Below are 26228 nucleotides of genomic sequence, written 5' to 3'. Positions count from 1 at the left end.
TGGATGGGGAACGTGCGCCGCTCCTTTCACGGAGCGCTCAGCTTCCTCTCCGGCTCGGCGGAGAGGGGAGGCGGAGGTGAGGACTTAGCCGGGGGGTTCAAGAGGACCAACTCCCTGCGCTCCCTGGCCTCGCGTAGCAGAGAGTCCATCCGCAGGTTCTCTCTGCGCAGCCAGCAGCGTCTGTCCCTGCGCAGACGCACAGCACCCAACACCCCAATCGCCGTAAGACCCCCACTCGCACACACACTCAGTTAAAACACACAGAAGTTAACTTTTGGTTCCTGCTTACAGTAAATACTATGGAGGACGTCAATATGGCTCAGAGCTATTTAAATTAATGACATTTTGTCAGTGAGGCAGCAGTTGCACCTTCAAAAGCTTTTTGATCTGTCACTGAGCATGCCAAGAACTTCTACATCTGCTGCGATCTGCTCCACCCTTCTGCTTGTCATCACATATTTCCTTTGCATCTGCTGCTTTCACTGCCTCCGGCTCTAACAAAACTTCATCTCTTTATTACTACTTGGTGGATTGTTGTCATACTTGCAGATAGGAATGCACCGATTGCAGATTTTCTGTCATTTGCCGATCATTGACTTTTAGAGAAAACCAACCTGCCAATTCCGATTTTGGTAAATACCAATGTTTTTGTGAGGGCTGATTTATCTGCTGGCTTATTTATTGGTGCACCTCTTCATACAAATGCACCACTCTGAGTTTTGTGGCTGATTTCGGATCTTTGGTTTTTATAAAGGTAGTCAGTGGTGGTTTTTGTTTAAAATTAGAACTATAGTCATTACGCCCATAGAGTGAAAGGTCTTCACGCCATCTTTAACATCTTATGTAAGTATTTAGCGTAATTAAGCTACCACTGAGATTTCTAAAAGACTGCTTTTGCCAGGTTGAAAGCAATTTTGATGATATTTAAACCTTCCTGTTATTTGCGTAAGCGTCAAGTTAGTTTGCTCCTTCGCCACTGAACCATCCCAATGCCAGCTACAAATTGATGTCCAATGGCAGAAAAACACTTTTTATAGCAAACAAGTTGGTTCCACAACAAGAAATGGAGAAGTCTAGCTCTCTCATTTTAAATAGTCTTTTACAGCTTCTGTGTCTTTAGACTTAATTTTTAAGTACTTTGCGGACACATTACATTGAGTCCTTCTTCTTTAGTCACAGTTTCCTCACAGAACAGTGATAGTGTTTCTGTATGGGATGTTTATTGATTGATTTTTTTTGGGGGGGAAAGGGGTTATAACCAAATGGTCACCTGTTAGAGCTGGTCAAGCTAAAATATCATCCAATGTCGTTCACCAGACGATTTCCAGGTGCATCTACCGGCCCTCTGGGTCATTTTGCTTATTAGGAATTGCCTATAGATAGAAAACAAAGAATTACTAATGACCGTTTTGCTTTGAAAGTTCCCAGAAATTTAAATTTTCATTTCAACTATTTCCTTTGACTGGTCTATTCGGTGGTATAGACCAGTAGTGAAACTACTGCCCTGTATAAGCCTATTTGTTCAACTGGTGCACAACCCAGTGTGACTCACAGTTCCTAAAGATAAGTGGTGTTTCCGTGGCTTAGTGTGGCTCTCATTTATGTCTGCCGTGTCTTAGTTGGTTTTAGTCATGAACAGCTGTTATTGTTATCTCTGGCCAAAACAGAGCTCCCCATCAGTAAGTGGATAATTTGACAGGGCCAGAAATTCAAACAAAGAAAAATAATTGCTTACCATTTGGAACGGATCCAAGACTTTGAAGTCTTTTTCTGGTCCCATTTTCAGAGAAGTGTTTTATCCTGACGGTTTGTTTGGTATTAATTCAAAGAAAGACCCTTTGGGTTGTTGTAGTTACACTAACATACCCCCAGGATTTTGATGTATGATTGATGTGACTTTTGTCTTATCACACTATAAATGATGAAGGATTTATGTCAGCCAAATACTTTGACATGAGACAACCAGCTTGGCATGTTGTGCTGTAGGATGCATGTCTGTACAAGTGGTAGCTGGTGGAAAACTCTAATTAAAGTCATAGAGCAGAGGAAATGTAGCTGTAGCTGGGAATAAAGAGTACAAACAGTGTTTAACCTCAAAGTGCAACTGGAAATTTGCAACAACTAATTATAGTTGGATATGAAGGCTGTGAATTCATGTAAGGGAATGGCGTACTGTTCAGGCTAATCCTGACTATGTCATTTGTTCAGTTTTGGAGCAATATCAGGACTTTCAGGATCGTCTGAAAGTCCGCAATACTTAAAAAGTCTTAAATTCATGTATCAAAAATTATGGTCTTAAAATATCTTAATTTCTTTTCTTTCTTTTTTTAAGCAAATTGGTCTTAACTATATTAATCACAGGACTTACATTTTGTCTTGGCAGGACTATATAAATATTCTGCGTTTTTGTTTTATTTTTTTCTCACAGGGCTTTTCCATCAGGCTAAAGGTTAAGTCACCCTGAGACATCTTAATTGTGTTCTGTAACTTTAACATATGCTAACGTACCTTTGCTAGCTAGCTGGCTTTTTTATGTCTTTCCATGTCATGGGTAAGTGCAAATTTATTTCCAGTTGGTTGGATGACATTTGTACATTTCTTTGGTGTTATAGATCTTAAATTTTTCGAAATTTGGTAGTTGGTCAATATGGAAGAAAAATAATACCTCGTTTTCCAAATATTTCACAACTAATCTGAAAAGTGTGGCTTCCATTTATATACATCCTGCCTTTACTTTGATACCCACCAATAAAACGTGGTGCTTTAAGCGTCTCACAGTTAAATTATCTGAGAACAGAAAGAGTTTGGTAAATCTGCAAACCGGCGAAGATATGATTGTCTAAGTTGACAAGGCGAGCATGCTTTACTTTTAAGATATTGTCAAAAAAAAAAAAAATACAATAAATTAAAGGCCATTTCTTTGTCTTTTACTACACAATCATCCACTACTTTCTGTAGGTCCACCACGAAAAGTCCCAATAAAATATCAAGTTTGGCAATGTGACAAAAAAAAGCAGTTCAAGGGCTCCCAGTCCTTCTCGCAGGGCGCTCTGCCTGCGCCTCTTCTGTCCTATCATAATCAATAAAATCAGCTGCTGACTTCAGAACCTCCAAGTGACAAATATCTGATCTCAAACAACAGCTTTATTGGCAAAAACATGACGAACAAATCTCAGCCTGAAGCTAATCCTGTAGTTCAGGTCACCAAAAACAAACAGCTTAAGCCCAGGCAGGTTCTTACATTCTTGCCCTCTGTTCTTCCTAGATACTTTGCTCAACCCTCAGCCTTCGCCTGCACTCACCACTTGTGCTGTTCTTTCCTTATATAACGTAGTTCAGTGTCTTAATGTAACCTCTCCCGTCATGCAGTTAGAATGTCCATTTGTTGATTGTGAGATTAGCTTTAGAGGGATCACTTGCTTAAAAATGTGGATACTTATTACTGCACTGAGCATATTTTCCAGATTTAGAGGAAGAGGGAATGGGGTGGTGGCTCACAGCGATGTGGCTAAACGGCCTTTCACTACCACTAATAGGCTTGCAGTATATGAGGGTCCAATAATCTATAATCTGGAGAAACTCGCTTCATGGCTCATTTAAAGTAGCTTTGGCTGCTTCACGGAAGCATATAAACACCTTAGCAGATGTTTATAGTTTGTGTTACAAGCTCAGTTTAAAAGACAGCATGCTTATCTAAAGCTAACACCGCTAACAGGTGCACACACATTCCTCGACAGCGTCATAAACTGGGCCAGGCGCTTGTATCGCCGGTGCCGTTTTCGTGTCAACACATGCATCTCCCTACCGTTCTCCGCTCTGATTTAACATCACCGGTCGGGCGCACCCTTCCTTTTTAGATCAGCAGCTGTGTGTTTTTTCACTTTCTCATCGGCTGCCCTTGCAGTCGTTGGATTATCAAACAGAAGTTTCCAAGACCTTGTTCCTGCCCTTTCCTCTGCCGATTGTCAGTCGGACCTTACCCAGTGATCGGCCCTTTCTCTCCTCCGTCCTTCCATTCATCCGCTCTTTGTCGAGTCGTTTTCCTTGACACACCCTTCCTGTTCATGGGAAGCTGAACATTGCTAATGTTATTAAGGAAAAGCCTTTCTACTGACAGCTGCAAGTCATTGCTGCTGGATATGTCGGTTCGTTGGCCTCCCAAAGTGTTTTGCGGATTGTTAAATGCAATAAAAATCTTGTTTTTGGGGGAGTCTGGGCATGTAGATTAACATTGCACAGAAACGCCGTCTAGTTAAAGTTCATCACTAAGGCTATCGTAAGCCCCTTTTGACAATGACTGACAGAAAGTGAAAGATTACAAAATAAGCTGCAATATAATGGAGCTTCTCTCCAACATGTTCCTGCAGAGGCAGAGCCCCAACACTAAGCTGATCAGGTATGGGTGTGCTGGGAGTGTTCAGATTGAGTAACACAAACACAGAGCAGTGGAATTTTTCTATCACTACATCTTTACAAGCTCTCATTTAAAGTTTATTTTCCACCACTGATGGCACACTAAAATCCTCGAAAATATGTTCCACAAACGAGCCAATCACACCCAGAAGCGCAGCTCTGCTGGTTTCAGAGGCGCAAATGTGAAACATCAAGTGCAAAGAAGTATTTCTGGGCTTCGTGGCGTAAAGTGGTTTCACTTCGTCAGGTGTGTGTACGCTGGTGTAAATCTGTGAAGAGGAGTTCCTGGCCCGTTTGTTAACACCTCTGGTAAAAATGTGTATAAGCATTAATAAAAATGTTTTTGCTCTATTCTAGTTTCATAATGTCTTAAAAAATTTTAGAACTTTTTTTCTCAGAGAGGGAGGAGTCGGTTGTTATTGCCACTCTGTTTTGCAGTTTATCGTTTCCTGCCAGGAAAGGTTTCACTGATTTAATAGCATCCTGCGCCGCTGCTCTTTTTCTCACTATCTTTGAGCTGCTCATGCACCCTAAATTAACATTTCTCACAGTTACACTCTGCCTCACACATTCCTTCTGCTTTTTACCGTCTCCCTCGCTCTTGTTTTGCAGTTTTCCTGTGTCTGTTCGCACGCTGGCAGAGAAAACAGGGCATGTATTCATGCAGCTCTCAGAAGGAGCTCACTGATCTGCAATCGGCGGCCATTTGCCCCTCCTGGTCAAGGAGGCCATGTGCGGCTGCAGATCCAGGTGTATCACCTTTCTCTTTCCAACCGTCTGGCTACATCTGTGAGCAGAGGGATTACCTATTGTTTCTTGCTTTCCTCTTCCTTTACGTGGGCCCGGGTTATCGGTTCACGTATGGGCGTGGCTCCGTCAGCTCTGTTTTGGGCTAGAGACAGTATGTCCTCTGTACCAGCTTCATTAAAAGAAGCATGGTTCAGTAGGCAACAAACACTCACCCTCCCTTCTGTCTTTTTGTCCCCTCTCTGGCCTGTCTCCATTAACTTGCCCCTCTATCTGCCGTTATCGGCGTTTCCTCCGCAAACTCTGCCTCAGTAGCATCCAGTTTACGCCACCTTTAAGCACCCTAACACTTCATTATTCAGAACTTTGTTGTTGCTTCCTCTTTTTTTGATAGACAAACAGAAGTTCGACCTGGGTTTAGCACCAAAAATGTGAATGCCGCACAAAAGATAAATGAACAACTGTGAAACTGGAATTTCGAGTTGTGTTTCTGAAGCTGGTCGTAAGTCTTGGTTCAGGTTCGTCTGGCGCACTACAGCGTGAAAGACTGTTCATAATGAGTCAAATAAAAGAAGATTTCTGTACCCCATGCAAGAGCATGCAGCCAGGTAAGCTAAGGTTTCAAAAAGTTAAGGTTTCAAAGTCTTGAATATTTCTGTACTGTTATACTTTCAAACTAGGGGCATGCTGGTACAACTGAATATCTTATTGATTTTAAAGCTACTACTTTTTAAAAATCCTGGTATATTTTTGTACTGATGAGAAGGCTATTCCTTTAAGAAACCAATTAATATCAGTTTGTTGTACTTGTGCTACTCCAAAAAAAGCAGAATGGTATGAATGTATAATAATCTGGAAATAAGCAGTGAAAAACAACTGCTGTATTTAGTGGGTGTCAGTCTCTATCATGAGACAATAAAGCAGATCTATTTTTAGTCAAGGTTATGGTGTTGTTAGAATCTCAGGCCATGCCCTATGTAGTCCTTCAACTCTAACAACCATGTGCCTTAAAAAAGACTAATTGTTTATTAGGAAGGTCTGATGACAGCTACGTTAGTCGCTGTCGATCACATGTGAAGAGACGCAGCAGGAGCTAAAATGGACAGTCGTAGGCCTGTCACGATAACAGATTTTGCTGGGCCATTAATTGTCTCAAAAAATTATTATTTTTACACTGACTTAATAGAAATTAGGTAATGATACATGCGATTTCCTGCCAAAGATGGATACACTTTACTTAAAAGAACACTTAACACTGGGACTGATACACAAAATAAATAAAACAACCAAAAACAAATAGATTCTCAGTCTCCATTAACAATAAATGTACTTGAATAAAAACTAAACATAAAGCCAAAGTGGAAATGAATACTGCATTCAACCAAAAGAGTGCAGATTATGAAGTCTGTATAGAATATTGCCCTTCAGTAATAATTAGATTTAAATAGAGAAGAATCCAACTGCCTGATGCAATAGTTCAAACTACAGGATTTTTAACCCCGAACGACAATCTTAGAACGTTATTCGTTCTGAGATTGTCACTTGTGTGGTGTGTTACGGTAGATCGTTGTGGAGTTGAGCCTTTTTTCAATCAGTGTCATCAACAGTAAGAGAAAAAGGCAGGAAAAAACAATATAGCCGATAATTGAAATGAGGTCGATAGTTTTAATTTATCGTGTAATTAATTTATCGTTTATCGCGACAGACCTATCTGTAAGTATAACTTTTTCCAGCGCAGAGCAAAGCTACGTTAGCCAACAACAGCACCTGCGCCACCAGCAGTAACCAAGACTGCTGATGGCGCGGCAGTCTATTCCGATCATTCTTGGTTCTGTTCCCAAGCCGCAGCGACATGCCATGTTGTGCGTTTCTAGAGGTCCACCGCAGAAGCACAGGCAGTTCCTCGGATCAGAAGATCCGGCTCCGGCTCTCTTCATCCTCCCATCATCATCTCATCCTCCTGTCTCTCGCTCTCGGCTCCTCCAGGTGCAGAACAAGCAGAGCAGCGAAGCAGACTCAGGAACTCCGGTTCGCGACACAGACAGTCAGTATGGGACCTGGGAAACAGGACTGCGCACTGACGACAGGTAACACACTCTGTTTGGATTCAGCAATACAAGTCAAGTCATGGAGTAATTACTAAGCCTGTCACTATAAGCGATTAATCACATGAGAAATTAAAATGATCTCTATTATTTCCATTCTGATGATCTAATATTTTTTTTTGAAAGATTTTTATTAACAGAGAATTTTTAATCCATTTTATTTATGGTTTTTGTTGTAAGTAGTTTTTGTTCTGTTTTGTTGTTGTTTTATTTAGGCTATTTAAAATATCTTCCAGTTCCAGTGTTAAAAAAGTTGATTGATCTTTCAGAGGGCAAACCTGAATTAGAAGTTAAGTAATAAAGTATCATACCTATTTTCTACTTTTGCAGACTAACTTGACCGCAAAAATGTCTGAATATGTTGTGGAAAATATTTTTATGGTTGCCTTCTGTAGATTTTGGAGCATCAACCTAAAATATATCTGATTTCGACTAGTTTTGGGTGTAAATTCAGGCTCCTCCTTTTATACTCAATACTGACACCTTTGTTTGTTTTAATGAATAAATTGGTTTATTTAGAATTACTTGTATGCTTGGTTTTGTTTGGCTTGTATAATTTTTGCTGTTTTTTGTTGTTTAAGCATTTTGTTTTAGACAGATTGGACTGAAACACACCTATAATTCTATATATCCTACTTAACGTAAAGAAAAGCCTCCAATCAATTCCGTTGTTCTGTCCAACTTTAGAAAACTTCCAGGCGTTTCTGTGAAGGATGTTCGTACGGCACTGCATAATTTAGAGCAGCCTAATTGTGCCACTAATGAAACTTACACACAGAACGTTAAGTTGCCACAAAAAGCCCAAAACCTCAGTTCAGACAAAAACATCGAAGTGATGTGACGCAGCCTCTGAAAACAAAACAATCTGCCCCATGTTTTTGTTTTTCTGTTGCAAAACCAGAACCCAAGTTCTCTTTCGACATTTTGCCTTTTAATCTGCATGCATGCTTATTAGCGCCCTTGTAATTATTTTCACTACAACAGAAAGGATAACAGTTCAAGATGATAGTTTTCATCCATTTAACTGTTTGCCCTCAGTGAAAATGTGTCTGCAGCGTGTTTGGATGTGCAGCTGTTCAGGAGAAGGACGAGATGTTAATGAACATCAGGATAATTAGTAAAGACCTGATGTGTGGCAGAAGCCTGCCACCGTGTGGATCGGTGTTGTCATGTTCAGGGGAACAATTTATGTCAGTGAATACATTTTAACGACAGAAAATAATCAACTGTCATATTCAACAATAGCAGTGTTATATTTTTATCATAAATCTCTGTCCTCATCAGAACCCAGCAGAGTTACTTGGTCGGCTCTTCTAAAACAGAACTGTCATTCACTTTTCACAACCTAGTGAGTTATTAATACCCACTGGACGTTTACACATTTTGCACATTGCAATCATAAACTTTAATGTATTTTGTTGTGGTTCATTTTATGTTTTTGTGGTCAAAATCTTTAGGAATAAAATTTTATTCCTGAAAAGTTTGGCGTTCATTTTTAGCTAATCCTCCTGACGCAATGCTGGGTCAGAATCAAACTCATGTCAAATTTTTCTGACATGGGTTTGAGCATTTGGAGAATGACAGTCAGATTGGCTCAATCGTCAAGTCTGGACTTTGACTGGGACATTCTGACACATGGGCGTGCTTTCGTCTCATTTTATTGTAGCTCTGGCTTTATGTTCAGGGACGTTATCTTGATGAAATGTGAACCTTTGCAGTCTCTGCATTCACACTACGCCTGCATGAAATGACTGCGATGGCAAAATCAGGAGCCTTATATTCCTCTTTTCTAGGCTTCCACCAATAAATCAATGTCCTTGACTTTTGGAGATTGGTCAATACTTGGCAACTTTGTAGCTGTGTTTGGTAACTTTTCAGACAAAACAAAAAATGAATTGGTATTGGCCAAAATTTGATCAGGCAGTTTAAAGATCAGTGATCGGCCAGAAAACTGCGATCGGTGCAACCCTGACTATTTTCTGCTCTTCTGTCTTTCTCAGCTCTTCATGTACTCTGCCCACAAATTAATTTTTGCTCGATTCGAGCAGCTGCTGCTGTGAAATATTACACTAGCATGTAAAATCACTTTTTTCATGCTAAAATGTATTTTTGTTAGCGTGTAGTTCCAGCTTGAGACGGTGTCTATTGCCATAGGAACTTGCTGTCAAGTAGAGTTTCAATCTTGGCGTCTAAAGGTTCGATCTTTACTATCCAGTGAAGTTATTCTATTTGTGGTCAATTGAAAAGCACTGCCATTTCCAGTAGTTTTTATAACACAAAGCTTTTTTTCTTTTGTATTTATTTGTATTCTGTGATAGCCTCACACCTGCCACTCCAAGTTCAGAAAGCAACCTCAGCCCCTCACCGAGGAAGCCCACTCCTCTGCCCTCACCAGGCGGTCAGACCTCGCAGTCAGAGACCACCACCACCACCACGGACGGCCCGTCTCCCTCCTCCTCCTCTGAAATCCAGCCACTTGATTTTCCCGATGTGAGTGTGAACGATCGTTTCATAGCAAGATTCGCCTCGCAGCTGCCCGTCTGATGTTTTTCATGACTGCAAAAGCACTTTTATTCTCAACTCTTTTCTTTCTCTTTTTTGGTTTATCCTCTCCTTATGACCCTGATAATCAGGCTCCAACAACGCTGCTGGATAATAGCGCTCTACGCTCTCGAGTCCAGCTGGGGAAGAAACGAGCCCAGCGCGTTCGACCGTCCAAGGCGGCCCGGCCGAGCGCGGCGTCGGCTCAGGGAGACGGTGGAGACGCAGACAGCTGGCTGTACAGAGACTCGACGGGTTAGAAAATAAATAAAAACAATGACGCTGTGTTTTTGTTGTAGTCACAACTACGGACAAAAAAATCAACTGGAGCATCCTACGAAGTGGGCTTTTCCACTGGGAAGATAATATTGTCACAGCATGGAGATAGTTTCAACTAATATGTAAAAAATAAAGATTTTTGAATAGAAGTTACATATTAGAGCTTTTAAGCTGTTATATGATCCCTGGTAGTTTATTGCTGCCAATATTATTTATTTCATCTGTTGCAAAACTAACATAAAAATGATATGCATTTTGAAACGTATTTGGAAAAAAAAAGCAAAGTTTTCAACCATAGTAATAAGAATACATATTGGAGAATATCCAGTTAGCACACCAACAATGGGGCGACGCAGGTTCTGATTTAGTGGGGAAGGAATTTTTTTTTTGGCCGAGCCTTTTTAGTAGATGATCATCGGCTGATTGGTACTTTGGTTCCGACAGAGGGGAAGGCGGAGAGTAAAAACGACGACTCCGAGTCCGAGGAGCCGGCAAAGGGAGCTGAGGCGGGTCCCGCCGGTCCCCCTCAGCCTCAGAGGGTCGCTCTGTTCCCAGGACTCGACCCTTCTGCTTTGAAGGTGAGCACTTTGTGACGCATCTGTCACGCGCGGATCTGGACTGCCTCACTGTTCTGTGAAAAGTATTCAAACCACATGCTCTCTTTCATATGTTGTCAACCTTTGACACAGCATGGCTAGAGAGTTTTTTCCTCCACGTAATGTTTTGCCAAAAAGTAAAACGTTTCTCTCGTCTTTCCCAGAGCAGCTTCTTCCTCGTGTGAAATCTGACCGCTGTGTGACAAACGGGGCTTTTTGATGGCTTTCTTCTTTTGAGATGTCAAAATTCAACTGGGGGTTTAATGCAAATACATGTCAGCCTTGTTCTTTATTTCTAAATATTGTAAAAAGTCTGTTCTTTTCCTTCCTCCTCACATTTATTCAGTACATAAAATCCCCCATTATGTAAATTGAAGATTGTGGTTGTGCGTATGGATACTTCTTGCTTATGTGGCTCGTATCTTTTTCTCTCTTTTTGCCACGTCTGAATGCTTCCCCCTGTCTTCAGGCCCAGCTCAAGAAGAGGGCCGAGTCCGACAATCAAAGCGACAGTCCGGCTCCTTCTCCCTCCCAGCAGTCTCGCTCTCCCAAGTCTCCATTCCTCCCCCGCGCAGCGCGTGTGCTGCCCCCACCTGGTGGGAAAGAAAACGGGTAAGAAACGCCAGCTGTACCTCTCTCTGTTGCCGTCTCTTGTTCCCTCCGTGGCTATTCTCTCCTGATTATTGACGGTGATTTATTATTGCGCCTCCTGCAGCCAGGAGGACTCGCCGCAGTGGCTGAAGGAGCTCAAATCCAAGAAGCGCTTGAGTCACTATGAGAATGAAAGCTAAGTAAACAAAGAGGTAAATCATTTTGTTTTCTCTGATTATTTTGAGTTCATATTAAATATTGGTGTGTTTTTTAATCTGTATTTTTTTCTTCTTTGTGAAAGGATGCCTTAACAGATGAATCTGTAAGAAAAAGAAGCCTTAACATTGGATCCAGAGAGGAGAAGTGGATCTACAGCTGCTGATATAAAAAAAAAAAATTCCATGAATTAGTTATTTTTCTCCTTTTCTGGTTTGCTAAATGTGCATGGTGCCTTTTTTTTCATTTTTCTTGAAAATCCATTACGGCTAAAAGGAAAACAAGCAAGGACAACTTCACACTCGAACCCAGGGAGGCCCTGCTGACCAACTCTCTCCTCGGAGAAACGAGGAAGATGAAGAATAAAAGACGGCGCATTTCAGGAGAGGCTGAAACTCGAGGGACCACGATGCAGCGCGAGAGCGTCCGCACGCAGGGCGCGGGTTCACGACGGTCACACGATCAATTGCCGTGAGAAAACATTTCAGACAACTAATGAGGTTTTGAACATGAAGAACAAATCGTCGCCGGCTGACTCGTCAGCGGGAACGTGTCAATAGAAGATGTTATATTTGTAACTGAGAGCTAGTTTTTGGTAAGATGAGTCACTACATGAGAGGCTCCTCAGATTTTTACTCTGACACACTCCACAGCCTCGAGAGTCGCTGCATATTGTACATAGTTGTTTTTTTTGTTTGTTTTTTGTTGTTGTTGATGAGCGATTTGGGGCTTTTTTTATTCGAGCAGCCTTGCATCTGTCAATCATGCACAAAACAAATCAGCACAAACGCGTTGTGAGCCGGCCAGTTTCTCCTCCTCTAACGGCCTGAAGCGTAACGGCTACAAGCATCCGACATAAGCCATACCGTCAGCTGGTTTCGCTCGCATCTTTCATCAATTATGTGTTTCCAACAGATGTGCAATCGTCCCACTGTTTGGTCCCCATTTGGTTCGCATGCACAATCTTTCTGTCTCATCGAGGCGTTGGCTGAAACCTCTCGCTACGCTGCCTTCTATGATTTTTTTTCTCGCTCCAATCAAATGTGAACGTTTTTTAAGCGGCCTCCCCTTTATTACTCTTCCCACAAAGCACTTTTGTCACTTGATGCACTGCAGGCACTCGACGTCTGCCCACCTGGCCCGCCCCCTTCTCATCGGCCATGTCCTCTGTTTTCGTTCGACTCGCTCGTGTAAATGCAAGTGGATATGTCGATGAAGGCTATCTGAGTGATTGAACCTGGTTTTGGATGTATGTGGAATTATTTTGTTATGGATTTTGAGGGGTTTATTTTTTTACGTTTTTCCTTTTTTTTTATTTTTATTTGAAAGTATGTTTATTACACTCTGAGTTGTACTGGCCAGTGTCCGAAAGCAAATAAATTCTTAATAAAACATTTAGTTGACTTGATTTAGAGCCTTAGCACGACTTTATTATGTCTTTGTTTTCCCAAGATCTCCAAAAGATTTTGTTTTTACCCCCCATAAAAGTGCGGAAATACTTTTGAAAAGTGAAAGTGTGTTGGCTATACTGTATACAAAAAGTAGGGATGCACTCATCTGGAATTTTTGGCAGAAACAGATAACCGATGTTATTTCCGTTATGGCCGATAACCGATACTCACCAGTATTATACAAACATCGGGCCAGTGTCACTTATCGGACTGATATGATATTTTAAATGGCTAACATTGGCCGATATCGATGTCAGTGCATACATACATACATGCATACATACATCCCTAATAAAAAGTCATGAATGCACTACGCAGTGCTCATAGTGTCTTGTATGAAGGCGTTTACACCCTTCTAATCTTTTCACATTACAATTGTGCCAGAACACATACTCAAAGATCAATAGACTTTAGATTCCAATGAACATTTAACATTTGAACGGGAAGACATTTTAAATGGCCAAAATAAATAAATTGACAAATTAAATGACTTATGAAGTCGCCAGAAACAAAACTGAGCAAAAACAGGGCTAGTTGAGACCAAAGCAAAGACTCGTGAAGACTTGTGTCATCCAGTGTTTTGGAGAAAGAGAGAAATACAAAATCATGCGATGCACTGATTTGTTTATGGAGTCAGGCCTAAATCCAACTTTTGCACCGAAAGGTCAAATTAGTTTGACAAATCAGTCGACCTTTCAGAGACGGATGTACACACAGATTGGCTTTCTTACTACTTTGTCCACTTGTACAGGAAAGCAGTCGCTGGATTTTATTTAGGGGCATCGAAGCTTATTTGTAAAAAAGAAAAAAGTGAAATCTATGTATTTCCTTTTTTTTTTTGCAACAATTGGCTCCTTTGTTTTGGTCGAGCTTAATAAAATATGCTGAAATGTCTGTCTGTAATGTGGCAAAATCTGAAAAGTGGGGTTGATTAAAGTTGGGATGCGGGGGAAGCCTGTGTGTGTGTTTGTGCTGAGCAGACCTGTTTGCTGAATCCTCTTGGCTCTCTCTGTGTGTGCCCACACACAGAGCCCGCTGGCAGCCCGGCCGGCCGGCCAGCCGCCTGCGAGGGCAGGCGGACGGGCAGGGCAGCCCGTGCCAACACAGCTGCCTATTGAGAGGCAGCGTTACGGACACAATGTGAGCGACAGACTTGCTGTATCAACAGCTCCCCCTTTTCTGCTGCTGTGGCCAGAAATAAGCCATAAATACCCCCCCCCTCTTCGTCTCTGGCCTCTAATGGCTCGACCCCTCCAAACACCGGGTGGCACAAAAGCAGTGGCACGCTACCACTTCCTTTCAGGCATACCAAGGTAAAAAATAAATTCAAAAATTGGTCTGGACGACGGGGATCAATGATATTGGCTTATTATCTGCTGGGCACTGGAATTAGTTACAACAACAACAATCCAGCTTTGGGTTTTATTTATGGATAGAGTTGGCTGGTGACTACCGGTAGTTATTTTCACTCAAGTCGTTTTTTTGGGGGGAAAAATATATTTTTATACCTTTGGAAGTATTTTTACTACGCCATACTTTTCTTACTTTCACTTGAGGATTTTTATTATGAAGTATTTCAACTCTTGGGTGAAATTTCTGGATTCTCTGCCCAGTGTGAGCAGCGTCCCTGAATGGAGAACAAGCTGGTTTTAACCAAGTGTGATTCACCAGACGCACACACCTGCAGTGATTTGGAAGCCGATTTAGAACATCGTATCATTTGCCCGATTATATCATATCGTCATCATGTACAATCAGCTGGAGGAGAGAGACGGCTCCTGACAGAAAACCGCTCTCCTGACGTGTTCATGTCTGATTGCTGCCTTTGTGTGTGTGTGTGTGTGTGTGTGTGTGTGTGTGTGTGTGTGTGTGTGTGTGTGTGTGTGTGTGTGTGTGTGTGTGTGTGTGTGTGTGTGCGCTGCTCGCAAACAGAGGAGGAGCAGCGGATCAGGAGGATGTCGGAGCAGCAGAGCGCCCCGCAGCAACTTGCTGCTGGGAAGAGCCAGGGTGGAGCCGGAGCCAAGTATAAGGTACCACAGACGGGTCAAACCTTGCTCGGGTCACACCAACTGCTCTCATCTCCAGTTGCGTTTTGACAGCTGTGGACACAAACAAAAGTACTCTGCAACAACACAAAATTTCTTACCGAGTATTTTTGGCCTGGGTTCTAGTACAGACATCTGGGTGCACTTGAAATGAGACAAAACTAACTTAGTAGTAGCTTTTTAACAAGATATTAGAGCTTGTTTTAAGTCAATAATACCTTTATATTGATCGAAAAAAGTTCCTGTTCCATTGGCAGATTATTTTTTGTTAGAAGTGAGAGAATTTGCCGGTGGAAATAGCATTTTTTTCTCATTGATATTAAGGAATTATTAACTTAAAAAAAGCTATGCATCCCTGAAAAGTTACTTGTAGACATATATATAGATAGATAGATAGATAGAGAGAGAGAGAGAGAGAGAGAGAGAGAGAGAGAGAGAGAGAGAGAGAGAGAGACAGACAGACAGACAGACAGATAGATAGATAGATAGATAGGACATGCGCGTATTTAACAAAGACGCGCATGTCCGTCCAGGTGGTGGTGTTTCAGTTCGAGAACTTCCAGGGCTGCAAGGCGGAGTTTTCCGCAGAGTGCAAAGACGTGACGGAGAAGGGCCTGGAGAAGGTCGGCTCTCTGATCGTGGACTCAGGGCCGTGAGTAGTGCCTCCATCCTCTTTGCCGTCTCGCGCGGTCCAGTTTGGTGAAGTTAAACCCCGCCTTCCCGCCCTACACCCCGTTTCTGTCGCTCAGCTGGGTGGGCTACGACCGACACGGGTTCACAGGGGAGCAGTTCGTTCTGGAAAAGGGCGAGTACCCGCGCTGGGACACCTGGACCAACAGCCAGCGCAGCTTCTCCCTCCTGTCGCTCAGGCCGCTCAAGGTGGTGAGTGACGCACTTCGGGGTTCTTGTCTCTTGTTGATTTGTAGTTGTTGTTGTTGTGTTGGTGAGTTTAGGGTGACTGACTGTCTCTGCTGATTTAGGACAGCGCTGAACACAAGCTCCACCTCTATGAAAGCCCCGGCTTCACCGGCAGGAAGATGGAGATCGTCGACGATGACGCGCCCAGCTTGTGGGGCCACGGGTTTCAGGACCGCGTGGCGAGCGTCAAGGCTCTCAAAGGAACGTGAGTTTTTTCAGAATGTCTTATAATAATAGTTTTTTTTTCTTTCTCACCGATTTCAACTATTGTTAAAAATGTTATAGTCTCAGTCTGCTTATATACATATTAGGTGTACTTTAGAGTATAAGTAAATGAGCCATATGCTAGCTGCTAATGAGCCATATGCTAGCTGCTAATGAGCCATATGCTAGCTGCTAATTAGCTATATACTAGCTACTAATGATCCATATGCTAGCTGCTAATTTGTCATATTCTAGCTGCTAATTAGCTATATGATGGCTGCTAATGTGCTATATGCTAGCTGCTAATTAGCCATATGCTAGCTACTAATTAGCCATATGCTAGCTGCTAATTAGCTATATGCTAGCTACTAATGATCCATATCGTAGCTGCTAATTTGTCATATGCTAGCTGCTAATTAGCTATATGCTAGCTGCTAATGTGCCATATGCTAGCTGCTAATGATCCATATGCTAGCTACTAATTAGCCATATGCTAGCTGCTAATTAGCTATATGCTAGCTGCTAATGAGCCATACGCTAGTTTTAATGAGCCATATCTTAGCTGATAATGAGCCATATGCTAGGTGCTAATGATCCATATCCTAGCTGCTAATGAGCCATATGCTAGCTGCTAATGATCCATATGCTTGCTGCTCATGAGCCATATGCTAGCTGCTCTTGACTTATTTGCTTATTATGTTGCTAGCAAGCAAGGAGCTAGCAAGCAAACTCGCTAGCAAGCAAGTATCAGCAGCTTGTTAGCAATAGCTTTAATAACCTTGAGTTGTAGAACAGTGAATGAAGATGTCTGTGCTCTATCAGGCAGACTTTTGCCTGATAGAAAGTAGAATATATGATGCCAGTACCAAATTTATGACCTATGATTAACGAATTTGAGGCCAAATTACACCATCTTTAACGTATTTAAGACATGTTAAGTGCCTGACTTTAGATAAGTAAATTTACGAGTTTTTAAGGATTTTAAGGATGCTTCCCTGCCAAGGAGCCCAGGGACCGCCTCCTGTCTGAGGTGCAAACCTTGGAGCGAACCCCAGCATGACTCCTTCTGTCTTCGTCCAGGTGGGTGGGCTACATGTACCCGGGCTACAGGGGGCGCCAATACGTCTTCGAACGAGGAGACTTCAAGCACTGGAACGACTGGGAGACCCCCTCTCCAATGATCCAATCTGTCCGACGTGTGCGGGACATGCAGTGGCACAAGAGAGGATGTTTCATCATTCCTGGCCCTGACCCTGCTCCGGCCCCTGCTCCCAGCCCAGACCCTGATCCGGCTCCGGCTCCTGCTCCGGCTCCTGCTCCGGCTCCTGCTCCTCCTGCCCCTCCCGCAACAGCCGGGGCCAGCTGAGCGGGATCCTTGCCTGCTCTCTCAAACTCCAGCTCTGCCCCACTTTGCCGGCCCTCTGCCCTCACCTAAGCATGGCAAACGCTACTTGTAGCCTGTCACGAGTGCCATGTGTGTTTCAGTGGCAAATAAAGGTTGTTTGACCTGAAATCTGTTGGTGATGTTATAATTGTGTTGCAAAGTTGGACACTTTCTTTCCTAAAATTTGCAAAAAATAAAAAATAAAAAATCCAGAACACAAATGTAAAATTGGCCTCTATTAAAAGTCATTTATACTGTGAATTTTGAGATCTTTTTATTTTTTTATGAAATAAACCACAGTTTTGTTTCAACTATATTTGCTTTTTCGCCCCATCTGCCACTTTTGGTGACTGTTTTCCTGTTTCAGTCTGCTGCATCAGACCTCTTCCAGTCTTAGAAGCGCATATTCACTGGTCCAGTGAAATGATGTCACGCTGTATGTGTGCTTGCCATTAAAATAGGAAGCCAGAATGATTAACATTTCTTATATGTTTATTCTTAAATTGATGTGAACTAGAATTACTACGCCTTTTGGGAAAACCCAAATCTTGACGTCAATATTTTGTAAGTGTCTGATTAATTAGAGGTTCGTTTAAAAAAAAAATGAAGGCTTGCATGCACAAGTTTGGATTTATTTTATGTTACATGCACAATTATACGTACGGGCTCCAATACAGACATCCTCCGCCACCTGCACAACATTTTTCAGCTTTTGCTTCATTGTCACACTTAAATGCTTCAGGTCATCAAACTGTTTCTCCATTAAACAGATGAGTAAATATAATAGGTGATGTGTTCGTTTATTGATGGGGGAAAAAGCTGTTTAGACCAGTCTGGCCCTTTGTGGAGCATGAACTAATCCCCTGTTAGAATCACAAATGAACCGGAATTAAAAAGTAAAGTTTTATTCTTTGTCTGAGTTCATTCACTCAGACTAAATTACTGTTAGATCTCAACTCCCAACAACGCGAAGAAAGCCAAGACATCTCAAAAGTCCTCAAATGTTTTGGAGGAAGTAGTTGTCACCCATGATGGCACAATCAGTTGTTAGTTAGGGGCAATTATTTTCTTTTTGACATAGTTGGCTTGTATAGAATTTTTTTGTCTCTCATAACATTCAAATGCAACAAATAAGCAAAAGCAGAAGCGGCCTGGCTGTGTGTCAACAGCCTGCAGTTCATGACAGGTTTATGCCTCAGTAGTTTCAGCTCAACATACCAACGAATTGAAGGTAACGCTTGTGACAGATGGTTGGAAACTGGTGAAAGCTGAATGTTCTGTGTTTTGGACAGTAGGTCTCGACACTCCGTGAAAAGTTGGCGTTAGACGAGACAAACCAAGCAAAGGTCACAGGCTTCACGGGGCCCTGACCTTCATCTCGTTGAAAACAGATGGATACGCTGCGCCTAAAGCCCGGGTCGGTCTTAACAAAAACCAGCTCAAATGAAATCCTGCCTTGATCAACGGCAACATTTGAAGAGACGTCAGCAAAACACAGATGATGCATAAAGAGATTCATCAGCTCTTCTGAGTACAATCATTTCTAATTTTCTTGTTTATATTCTCTTTTTTTTTCTATTTTCTGTCAAATTTCCCTTTAAAACATGTTCCCTTTCATTCTGTAAAGCCTTTTTTCACTGCAGTCTAAATTCAGACGTCACTGTAGTGGCAAACTGAGGTCCTGAAAACAAAACATTCATGATTGTCAAAAAATCTCAGCCTGAAATAGAAATTGTGGCTGCTAAAATTCTGAAGATTTATTTTGGTTTGCTGGAGCTTCATCATCCTCAACGATCTTTGTCGCGACTTTGTGGCCACCAGACACAAACACGCTGTAATCTTTTCCAACCTAAATGCAAATGAAGTTTTTAAAGAGACCATTCCAGAAATCTGTCGACAGTCCTCATGCGAGCTTGATCATCTTGACTCTTGCACCTCTTGTGATGTCATTGATCACACTAAACACACAGCAGAATTTTCCAGGTGTTTTTCTTGTAGCAGCTTCTAAAAAAACGTGATGTCTTGGAGTGGAAGTCTATGCTACTGTTCCTACCTGGGTTTTTGGTTTTGTATCGGATTGTTGGTGAAACAAAAATGCATAAAGTAGATTGTAACAAAAAATAAGGTGAAGGTGTCTCGAGCGTTACGACAAACACTCAGATGACATGTTTTTTTTTGTTGTTGTTTTTTTTAGTTAAAATTAAACAATGAAGGAATCTGAGAGGACATTCGTTTTGCTCACCTGTTTTCAGACAAGATTCAAAGTGGATGTCCGTTTTCTTTTTTCTCTTCAATTTATGTCTTTTTCTTTTTTACCCTGGATAACAAATCATAAGAGGCGCACGATTTCAGATATGTGTTTCCACTGCGTTCCCCCTGAGCTCGAACCTCTGCTGCACAGTAAAACCCGTCTTTTCCTATCTTTCTCCCGCTCATTGTGGCTGTGGGACTCTTGGCACTGTTTGTGCTGAATCATGTGGATATCAAACAATGACTGGCCGGACAAAACTGACAAGTAATGAAATAACTTTGTGGGAGGATGACCCTCTGGGGTCGGGTGGGGTGGGTTGGGGCTGCAATGTGAGGGTTGGAGGGGGGGTAATACAGTGACCCCCCTGGTTTCAGTCCGGTTGGCCTATGGCAGGCCGATCTGCTGGCTGGCTCGGCCGCTTTGGGTTCTGTTGGCAGAGTTTCCCCCCCTGGGCGTTCAGTATATATTGAGCTCCCCGTGTCGACACGGACACACTGGCACCGACAGGTACTGCTAAGGGGTTTGTTCTTATCATGCTCATTTTTATCTCTCATAAATACACTATTTACAATTGATTGCTTGTCTATAGCTATGTGTCCATTGTTTTTTTTTTCTTTTTACATATTTTATACAAAATATGCCTACAAAGATTTGTTTGTATTTGTTTGTATTTTATGTCAGCGTGGACTAGAATGGGTTGCATTATAACACTGTTAGTGTCTCTTTTCAGGTTTATCCCTGCCAATCTGTTCACTATGGCCACAGATCACCAGATCCCTGCATCCAAGCAGCAGCAGCCAGGAAGCAGTGCATTTAAGGTGAGGAATATAGGAGCTTGTTCGACGTCAACAATTCTTCAATATTGATGAAAAAGTACAAGTTCAACTTCTGTTTTGGCGCATTCGCTGCACAGCTCGTCATCTATGAGCAGGAAAACTTCCAGGGCCGCTGCCATGAGCTGACTGGGCCCTGTAACAACCTCCAGGAAGCAGGCGTGGAGAAAGTGGGCTCCATACTGGTGCTGTGTGGACCGTGAGTGTGTTCCAGAGGCCTGCAGACAAAAAATAACTGGAGCGCAACAGACCAAACGGAGGACTGACGTGTGGCTGCGTCTCTTTCTTCCGTCCTGTCAGATGGGTGGGATACGAGCAGGCCAGCTGTAAGGGGGAGCAGTATGTGTTTGAGAAGGGGGAGTATCCTCGCTGGGATTCCTGGACCAACAGCAGGCGCAGCGACACCATTGTTGCATTTCGACCAATTAAAGTGGTGAGAGAACACAAAGCGGATTTTTGGTTCACCTCATCGTCATCGTCATCAGCCAGCTGCCTGACATGACGCCAGACTGTATCGGCTGATTTCTCTCTCTCTCTCCCTCGCAGGACAGCCAGGAGCACAAGATTGTCCTTTACGAAAACCCGAGCTTTGCAGGGAAGAAGATAGAAATCATCGATGACGATGTTCCCAGCTTCCACGCTCACGGCTACATGGAGAAGGTGTCCTCTGTCCGGGTCCAGAGCGGCACGTAAGTTTCTACTCCCGACAGATGATGATGATGATGATGACGAGTGATTTGGCAAAAAATAAAAAAAATCTGAATAGTTTCCCCTCTGACATGCAATTTCCTCCTCATGCCCCAGCTGGGTTGGCTATCAGTATCCAGGTTACAGAGGCTTTCAGTACCTGTTTGAAAAGGGGGAGTATAAAGACAGCGGCGAGTTCGGAGCTCAGATTCCCCAGATCCAGTCAGTTCGGCGCATCAGAGACATGCAGTGGCATCAGCGGGGCGCTTTTCACCCCATCAACTAAGCTTGTGACTCTTCCTTGTTGTGATTTCTGTCTCTGAAAGCCTTGGCCCCCCCTAACTCCCATCTAGCTGCAGCATCTTTGAATTTCAGCGACACCATTCAGCATTTATTATCTACTGCAGCTGTTGTAGCAGTGGCATTCTTTGGAGCAAACTAATAAATCATCATTGCTTAACATTTCCTCCTGGTGATGTGTTTTATTCCTGTTCTGTAACATCTGCGAATTTCAAGAGAAACATCTCTAGTATGCACAACGCCTTGCAAAAGTATCCAGGCCTTTCAAGCCTGTTGACATCGTGTCTCTTTACAACTGCAAACTTCAGTCTAGTTTGTTGAGATTTTATGTGAAAGACCAATGGAAAGGAGAAACATAAATCTGAAAAGTGCCCTCATTTGACGAGACCTTACACAACAAGCGGGTGTCTTCAGTCAGAGGCTTCATTAGAAACGCTGTAACAGAGACTGCTACAGGAGATCCTTCCTACCCACAGCCATTCATGTCATCTTTAAAGATGACATGAATTGTAACAACATTTAATTTCCATTTGGGATTGATAAAGTTTTTGTTTTTTAATTGAAGCTATGAATTTACATACACTGTATAAAAAAGAGGGATAATAATGTTTTGTCACTTTCTTTTACAAGCCATAGTAAAAAAAAATTCTAAATAAAAGCACTTAGAAATACTTTTAATAATCCTAACTGACCCAAGACATCAATTTTAGGCATTGAATGTCACACAGTCAGGAAGTTGTCCCTTTTTCAGCACTTCACGTATGCTTCCGATTTCAATTCGAGATATGATTGTAAATAAGCCCAACTTATTTGTTGTATTCCCTTTTTGCACTTATTGCATTTACTTCGTTTTATTTTGTATAATATACGACGGACTTCCTGGTTTTGATTTAATGATTTTATTTTGGCAAGACAACTTCCGCTGTTTATGTTATAGAATAACAGCAAAAAGGAACAAGTTGCAACCTCCGACCGGTAGGATGCGCTGCAGGGTTTTCCGCCCCCGCCTGCTTGCGTAAGGAGAAACATGGTGAAGCTGCACTGCAACATGCGGCTCTTTTCGTTTGACCAAAAGTGTTTCTGATCAGATAAGCGTGGGCTTCAAGGCGTTTTTCTGGTGCTCTTGGTTTCCACGTCTCTTGTTCAAATCTCGTCTTACGTGAAACGCCGGTATGCAAAAGTTACATCTTTGAATGTGTTTAGCTAGCTAGCGATAGCTGTGTGAAACGTCTTTCTGGCGTTCATGTTGGCCGTTTTAGTTTGGTTTTGGCTTTGGTTTTATGTTTGGCTTTAAAATCCACAGAACCATTATTTTCAGCGCATTTTCAGAACACGTTTCTGCCTCCCGCCGTTGTTCCTGTGAAATGTATCCTGTTTAGTGAGCTGACGTCAGAGCAGCGCTGCGGTTTAGTTTGGCTTCTGCCATTCATCACTATGCAATCCTGAAACAGTGCTACGAGATGCACTGCGTTCTGCCACTGATGATGTCCTGCATCAAAGAAAAAAACTTTTCATTTCAGAATGTAGGTTCTTTACGAACCACATGAATCCAGTGTTGCATGTTTTTGTCAGGTGTTCCTATAATAAACCGTGGCTGTACATTAACTTGGTACAAGTTCCACAGAAACAAGTTCATGTGAGATTTGAAGGAGTTTTCTCACTGTGTTTGCCTGGCTGCTGCCCTTCCTGAGCTCTGCACTGGCGGCTGGCCAATCACTGAGTCCAAGCCCCCTCTTTCTTGAAAAATATGCTTCGACATCTTCCTTCCTCGAAGTTCTCGAAGATTTTAATACATTATTGATTTGTGAATTCAGTGGCAGCTATGTTCTTTCTTTAAAAGCGAAGCAAAACTGACAACGCATGGTTTTTTTTTGGGAGGGAAGCCACTTTCTGTGTGCTCGTAAGTTAAGTTTCTTCCTTTCTCATCTCTTAAACCAAATTTGTCAATCTTTCCGCAGCCAAGATGCCTGTCCTGTGCAGCTGCTGCTCCGAGAAGCGCGCTGTGCTGAAACGTCCAAAAACCGGCCACTCTCTGTGTAAGGCGTGCTTCTTCTGGGCGTTTGAGGAGGAGGTTCATCAGACCATTGTGGCGGCAAAGCTCTTCAGACCCGGGGAGACCGTTGGCATCGCCGCCTCGGGTGGAAAGGACTCCACGGTGCTGGCACACGTCATGAAGCTTCTGAACGAGAGGCACAGCTATGGACTCGAACTCATGCTCATATCCGTGGATGAGGGAATCACCGGTTACCGAGACGACTCTTTGGAGACGGTGAAGAGAAACCAACAGCAGTACGAACTGCCGCTGAAGATCGTCTCGTACGAGGAGCTGTACGGCTGGACGATGGACGCCATAGTGAAGCAGGTGGGACTGAAAAACAACTGCACCTTCTGTGGGGTGTTCAGGAGACAGGCGCTGGACCGAGGAGCCGTCATGCTGAAAGTGGACAAGATTTGTACAGGTAATCTGGATCAGTGGGACAATTTACTATGAGTAGCTCTCAAAGTTTTAAATCAGGATGTCTGCGCTTGATCCTTAAAAAAGTAATTTATCTGAAAGTAATGTCTTGAATTCATTTTTAAAAAGTAAATACATTAGTCAGAGGTCTTGAATTTTGTCGTGGCAGGACTATGTAACCTCACATGAAGGTTTTTTTTTCTAGTTTGTTAGCTTTTTTTGCATAGGTGGTTGCAATTGTATTACCTTTTGGCTATGTGCATTCTGTGCAATAAAACCCCCCAAACTTTTAAGCTTTCTATTTCTGTTTTTGCTATTCTTGATTGTAGTACAGCAGGATAGCCCATACATCCCCTGTTTTTATAGTTGTTAATTTATTTGTATGCTTTTCTTTGTAGGTATTCAAAGTGGCATTCAAAAGGTCTTAAATGTATCTTGGTGAAACGTGATACCCTGTAAATAATTATAAATTGCCTGAATTTCTAAAAAGGACAGTAAGCAGTGAACACTACCTTGTCTGTAAATAACGCTGTGCACTTTCTTTTTCATCTCAGGTCACAACGCCGATGACGTGGCAGAAACGGTTTTGATGAACATCTTGCGCGGGGACATAGCTCGTCTGCGTCGCTGCACCGCCATTTCCACAGCCAGCGAGGGCGACGGGGTCGTGCCTCGCTGCAAACCCCTCAAATACGCCTACGAGAAAGAGATCGTCCTGTACGCCTACTTTAAGAAACTGGACTACTTTTCGACAGAGTGCATATACTCCCCAAACGCCTACCGAGGCTACGCAAGGACCTTCCTCAAAGACCTGGAGAGCATACGGCCCAGCTCAATAATGGACATCATCCACTCCGGCGAGAACCTGTCTGTTCGCGAGGGGGTGAAGATGCCGGTCCAGGGGACCTGCAGCCGCTGCGGCTACATCTCCAGCCAGGCGCTCTGCAAGTCATGCGTGCTGCTGGAGGGCCTGAATCGCGGCCTGCCTAAGCTGGGCATAGGGAAGCACCACCGCCTGCATGAGAAGATTCTCTCCCAGCAGCCTCTCACAGAGCGGGAGGAGCGAAAGCTCAAATCAGTAGACTTTTGATGGTGTCTATGTATTTATCTAAAGATTTAAGATGTTTTTTTTTTAGGCATAATTTCAACATAAATGGCTTTCAACTGGAGTATTGAATGTACTTTTTTTTTTTTACCAGAGTTATGAAATTATATTGAAATAATTTTTTATTGCAGAAATTAGGTATTATTTGGATTTTTTAAAGAGTTGTCTGTATATTTTTCCAGAATTTCCAGAAATTTGATTCATTTTCAAGTCTGTGTGAGCTTTACAACTTGTAAAAAATTTTAAATTATAATTTCACTTTATCAAAATGCTTTAGTTTTTTTTTCTTTACATTTTAGATATTTTTGATGACGTGTCATCTTACAGGGTACTTCAAGTGGATCGGAACTATTTTGCATTATTTGCTGGTTTGTGTTTGGCTGTTTGGAGGTCTGGAGGAGGTCTGAATATTTTCTACCGACCATACAACATTTCATACTCGCTTTGACAACTGGTAGTTTAAATAATCTGTGACATTTGAGCGTTCTGACTCTCGTGAGAAATCATGAAAAGCTTAGCCATAAAGAAAAATAACACGATAATTATTGGTTTAAGGAAATGGAAGAATGGGACAAACTGATCCAGAGATGTTTTATGAACTATAATAAATGATTTTCTTGGTCCACACGATTCAATCTGCTTGTGTGACATTGGCATGAATTCAGAATTTATAAAATCTATATTTTATGTTCCATGAAAACCAAAAATAAATGCAATGCATATAAACATTACACTTCACATCTACATAAATGTGTACATATAAAGATCCTCATGAAGCTAAAAGAGATGGAAAAACTTCATTTGTTCTGCACTTATCTATCCTGGAAGCATCCCACAGACCCAACGTGGGATGATCAGAATGTCAGAGAAATTAAAGGTCTGTACACAACACTCACTTTTTACATTTTGTAACATTGTGCCCATATGAAAGTAGGGCACAAAGTGGTGGAACAAAGTGGAACAAAAATTCCTGGCGCAAGGCGCAGCCAAGGGCATCACCAGTCCTGCTAGACTCCTTAACATCTAAAAAACAAAATCCAACAAGGGTGTAAAGAAGAGCTTCAGTGCAAGAAGCTGCTGAGGGCATCACCAGTTTTGCTAGAAAGC

At 42.4% G+C, this 26228-nt stretch overlaps 4 protein-coding genes across 6 annotated transcripts in view; all 4 read left to right on the top strand.

Annotated features, from left to right (window-relative positions):
• si:ch73-138n13.1 (titin homolog) overlaps window positions 1–12896 on the top strand; it is a 30918-nt gene extending 18022 nt beyond the window's left edge. For all 3 annotated transcript variants that reach the window (XM_055050645.1, XM_055050643.1, XM_055050644.1), the window contains 7 exons: window positions 7147–7247; window positions 9584–9755; window positions 9899–10061; window positions 10530–10663; window positions 11151–11293; window positions 11397–11484; window positions 11574–12896. In XM_055050645.1, the coding sequence (XP_054906620.1) occupies window positions 7147–7247; window positions 9584–9755; window positions 9899–10061; window positions 10530–10663; window positions 11151–11293; window positions 11397–11472 (789 nt within the window). In that variant the 3' untranslated portion in view covers window positions 11473–11484; window positions 11574–12896. The remainder of the gene's footprint in view (window positions 1–7146; window positions 7248–9583; window positions 9756–9898; window positions 10062–10529; window positions 10664–11150; window positions 11294–11396; window positions 11485–11573) is intronic.
• A 1257-nt stretch (window positions 12897–14153) lies between these two features.
• LOC129373013 (beta-crystallin B3-like) lies at window positions 14154–17619 on the top strand. Its single transcript, XM_055050690.1, has 6 exons — window positions 14154–14252; window positions 14872–14969; window positions 15518–15636; window positions 15734–15866; window positions 15965–16107; window positions 17187–17619. Exons 2-6 carry the CDS (start codon window positions 14895–14897, stop codon window positions 17470–17472), a joined length of 756 nt encoding a protein of 251 aa, XP_054906665.1. The 5' UTR covers window positions 14154–14252; window positions 14872–14894; the 3' UTR covers window positions 17473–17619.
• Window positions 17620–20247: 2628 nt separating this feature from the next.
• crybb2 (crystallin, beta B2) lies at window positions 20248–21726 on the top strand. The gene is made up of 6 exons (XM_055050907.1): window positions 20248–20261; window positions 20472–20559; window positions 20655–20773; window positions 20875–21007; window positions 21121–21263; window positions 21379–21726. The coding sequence occupies exons 2-6, from the start codon at window positions 20497–20499 to the stop codon at window positions 21545–21547; spliced, it is 627 nt and encodes a 208-aa protein (XP_054906882.1). The 5' UTR covers window positions 20248–20261; window positions 20472–20496; the 3' UTR covers window positions 21548–21726.
• An 844-nt stretch (window positions 21727–22570) lies between these two features.
• On the top strand, window positions 22571–25756 carry ctu1 (cytosolic thiouridylase subunit 1 homolog (S. pombe)). Its single transcript, XM_055050906.1, has 3 exons — window positions 22571–22731; window positions 23520–24020; window positions 24571–25756. The coding sequence occupies exons 2-3, from the start codon at window positions 23525–23527 to the stop codon at window positions 25104–25106; spliced, it is 1032 nt and encodes a 343-aa protein (XP_054906881.1). The 5' UTR covers window positions 22571–22731; window positions 23520–23524; the 3' UTR covers window positions 25107–25756.
• Window positions 25757–26228: the final 472 nt, after the last annotated feature.

Source organism: Poeciliopsis prolifica, unplaced genomic scaffold (assembly GCF_027474105.1).
Source record: "Poeciliopsis prolifica strain line A6 unplaced genomic scaffold, Auburn_PproV2 SCAFFOLD031, whole genome shotgun sequence".
NCBI lineage: Eukaryota > Metazoa > Chordata > Actinopteri > Cyprinodontiformes > Poeciliidae > Poeciliopsis > Poeciliopsis prolifica.
Note: the sequence above shows the minus strand (reverse complement) of the source record. Positions and strands in the feature narration are given on the sequence as shown.

Bases quoted from the DNA above. Each gene is read 5' to 3' on its own strand.
- LOC129373013 (XM_055050690.1), top strand. From the start codon at position 14,895: ATGTCGGAGCAGCAGAGCGCCCCGCAGCAACTTGCTGCTGGGAAGAGC. The intron at 14,970-15,517 runs GTACCACAGACG...ATGTCCGTCCAG, and splicing joins GAGCCGGAGCCAAGTATAAG to GTGGTGGTGTTTCAGTTCGA. The intron at 16,108-17,186 runs GTGAGTTTTTTC...GTCTTCGTCCAG, and splicing joins GTCAAGGCTCTCAAAGGAAC to GTGGGTGGGCTACATGTACC.
- crybb2 (XM_055050907.1), top strand. From the start codon at position 20,497: ATGGCCACAGATCACCAGATCCCTGCATCCAAGCAGCAGCAGCCAGGA. The intron at 20,560-20,654 runs GTGAGGAATATA...TTCGCTGCACAG, and splicing joins CAGGAAGCAGTGCATTTAAG to CTCGTCATCTATGAGCAGGA. The intron at 21,008-21,120 runs GTGAGAGAACAC...TCTCCCTCGCAG, and splicing joins CATTTCGACCAATTAAAGTG to GACAGCCAGGAGCACAAGAT.
- ctu1 (XM_055050906.1), top strand. From the start codon at position 23,525: ATGCCTGTCCTGTGCAGCTGCTGCTCCGAGAAGCGCGCTGTGCTGAAA. The intron at 24,021-24,570 runs GTAATCTGGATC...TTTTCATCTCAG, and splicing joins AGTGGACAAGATTTGTACAG to GTCACAACGCCGATGACGTG.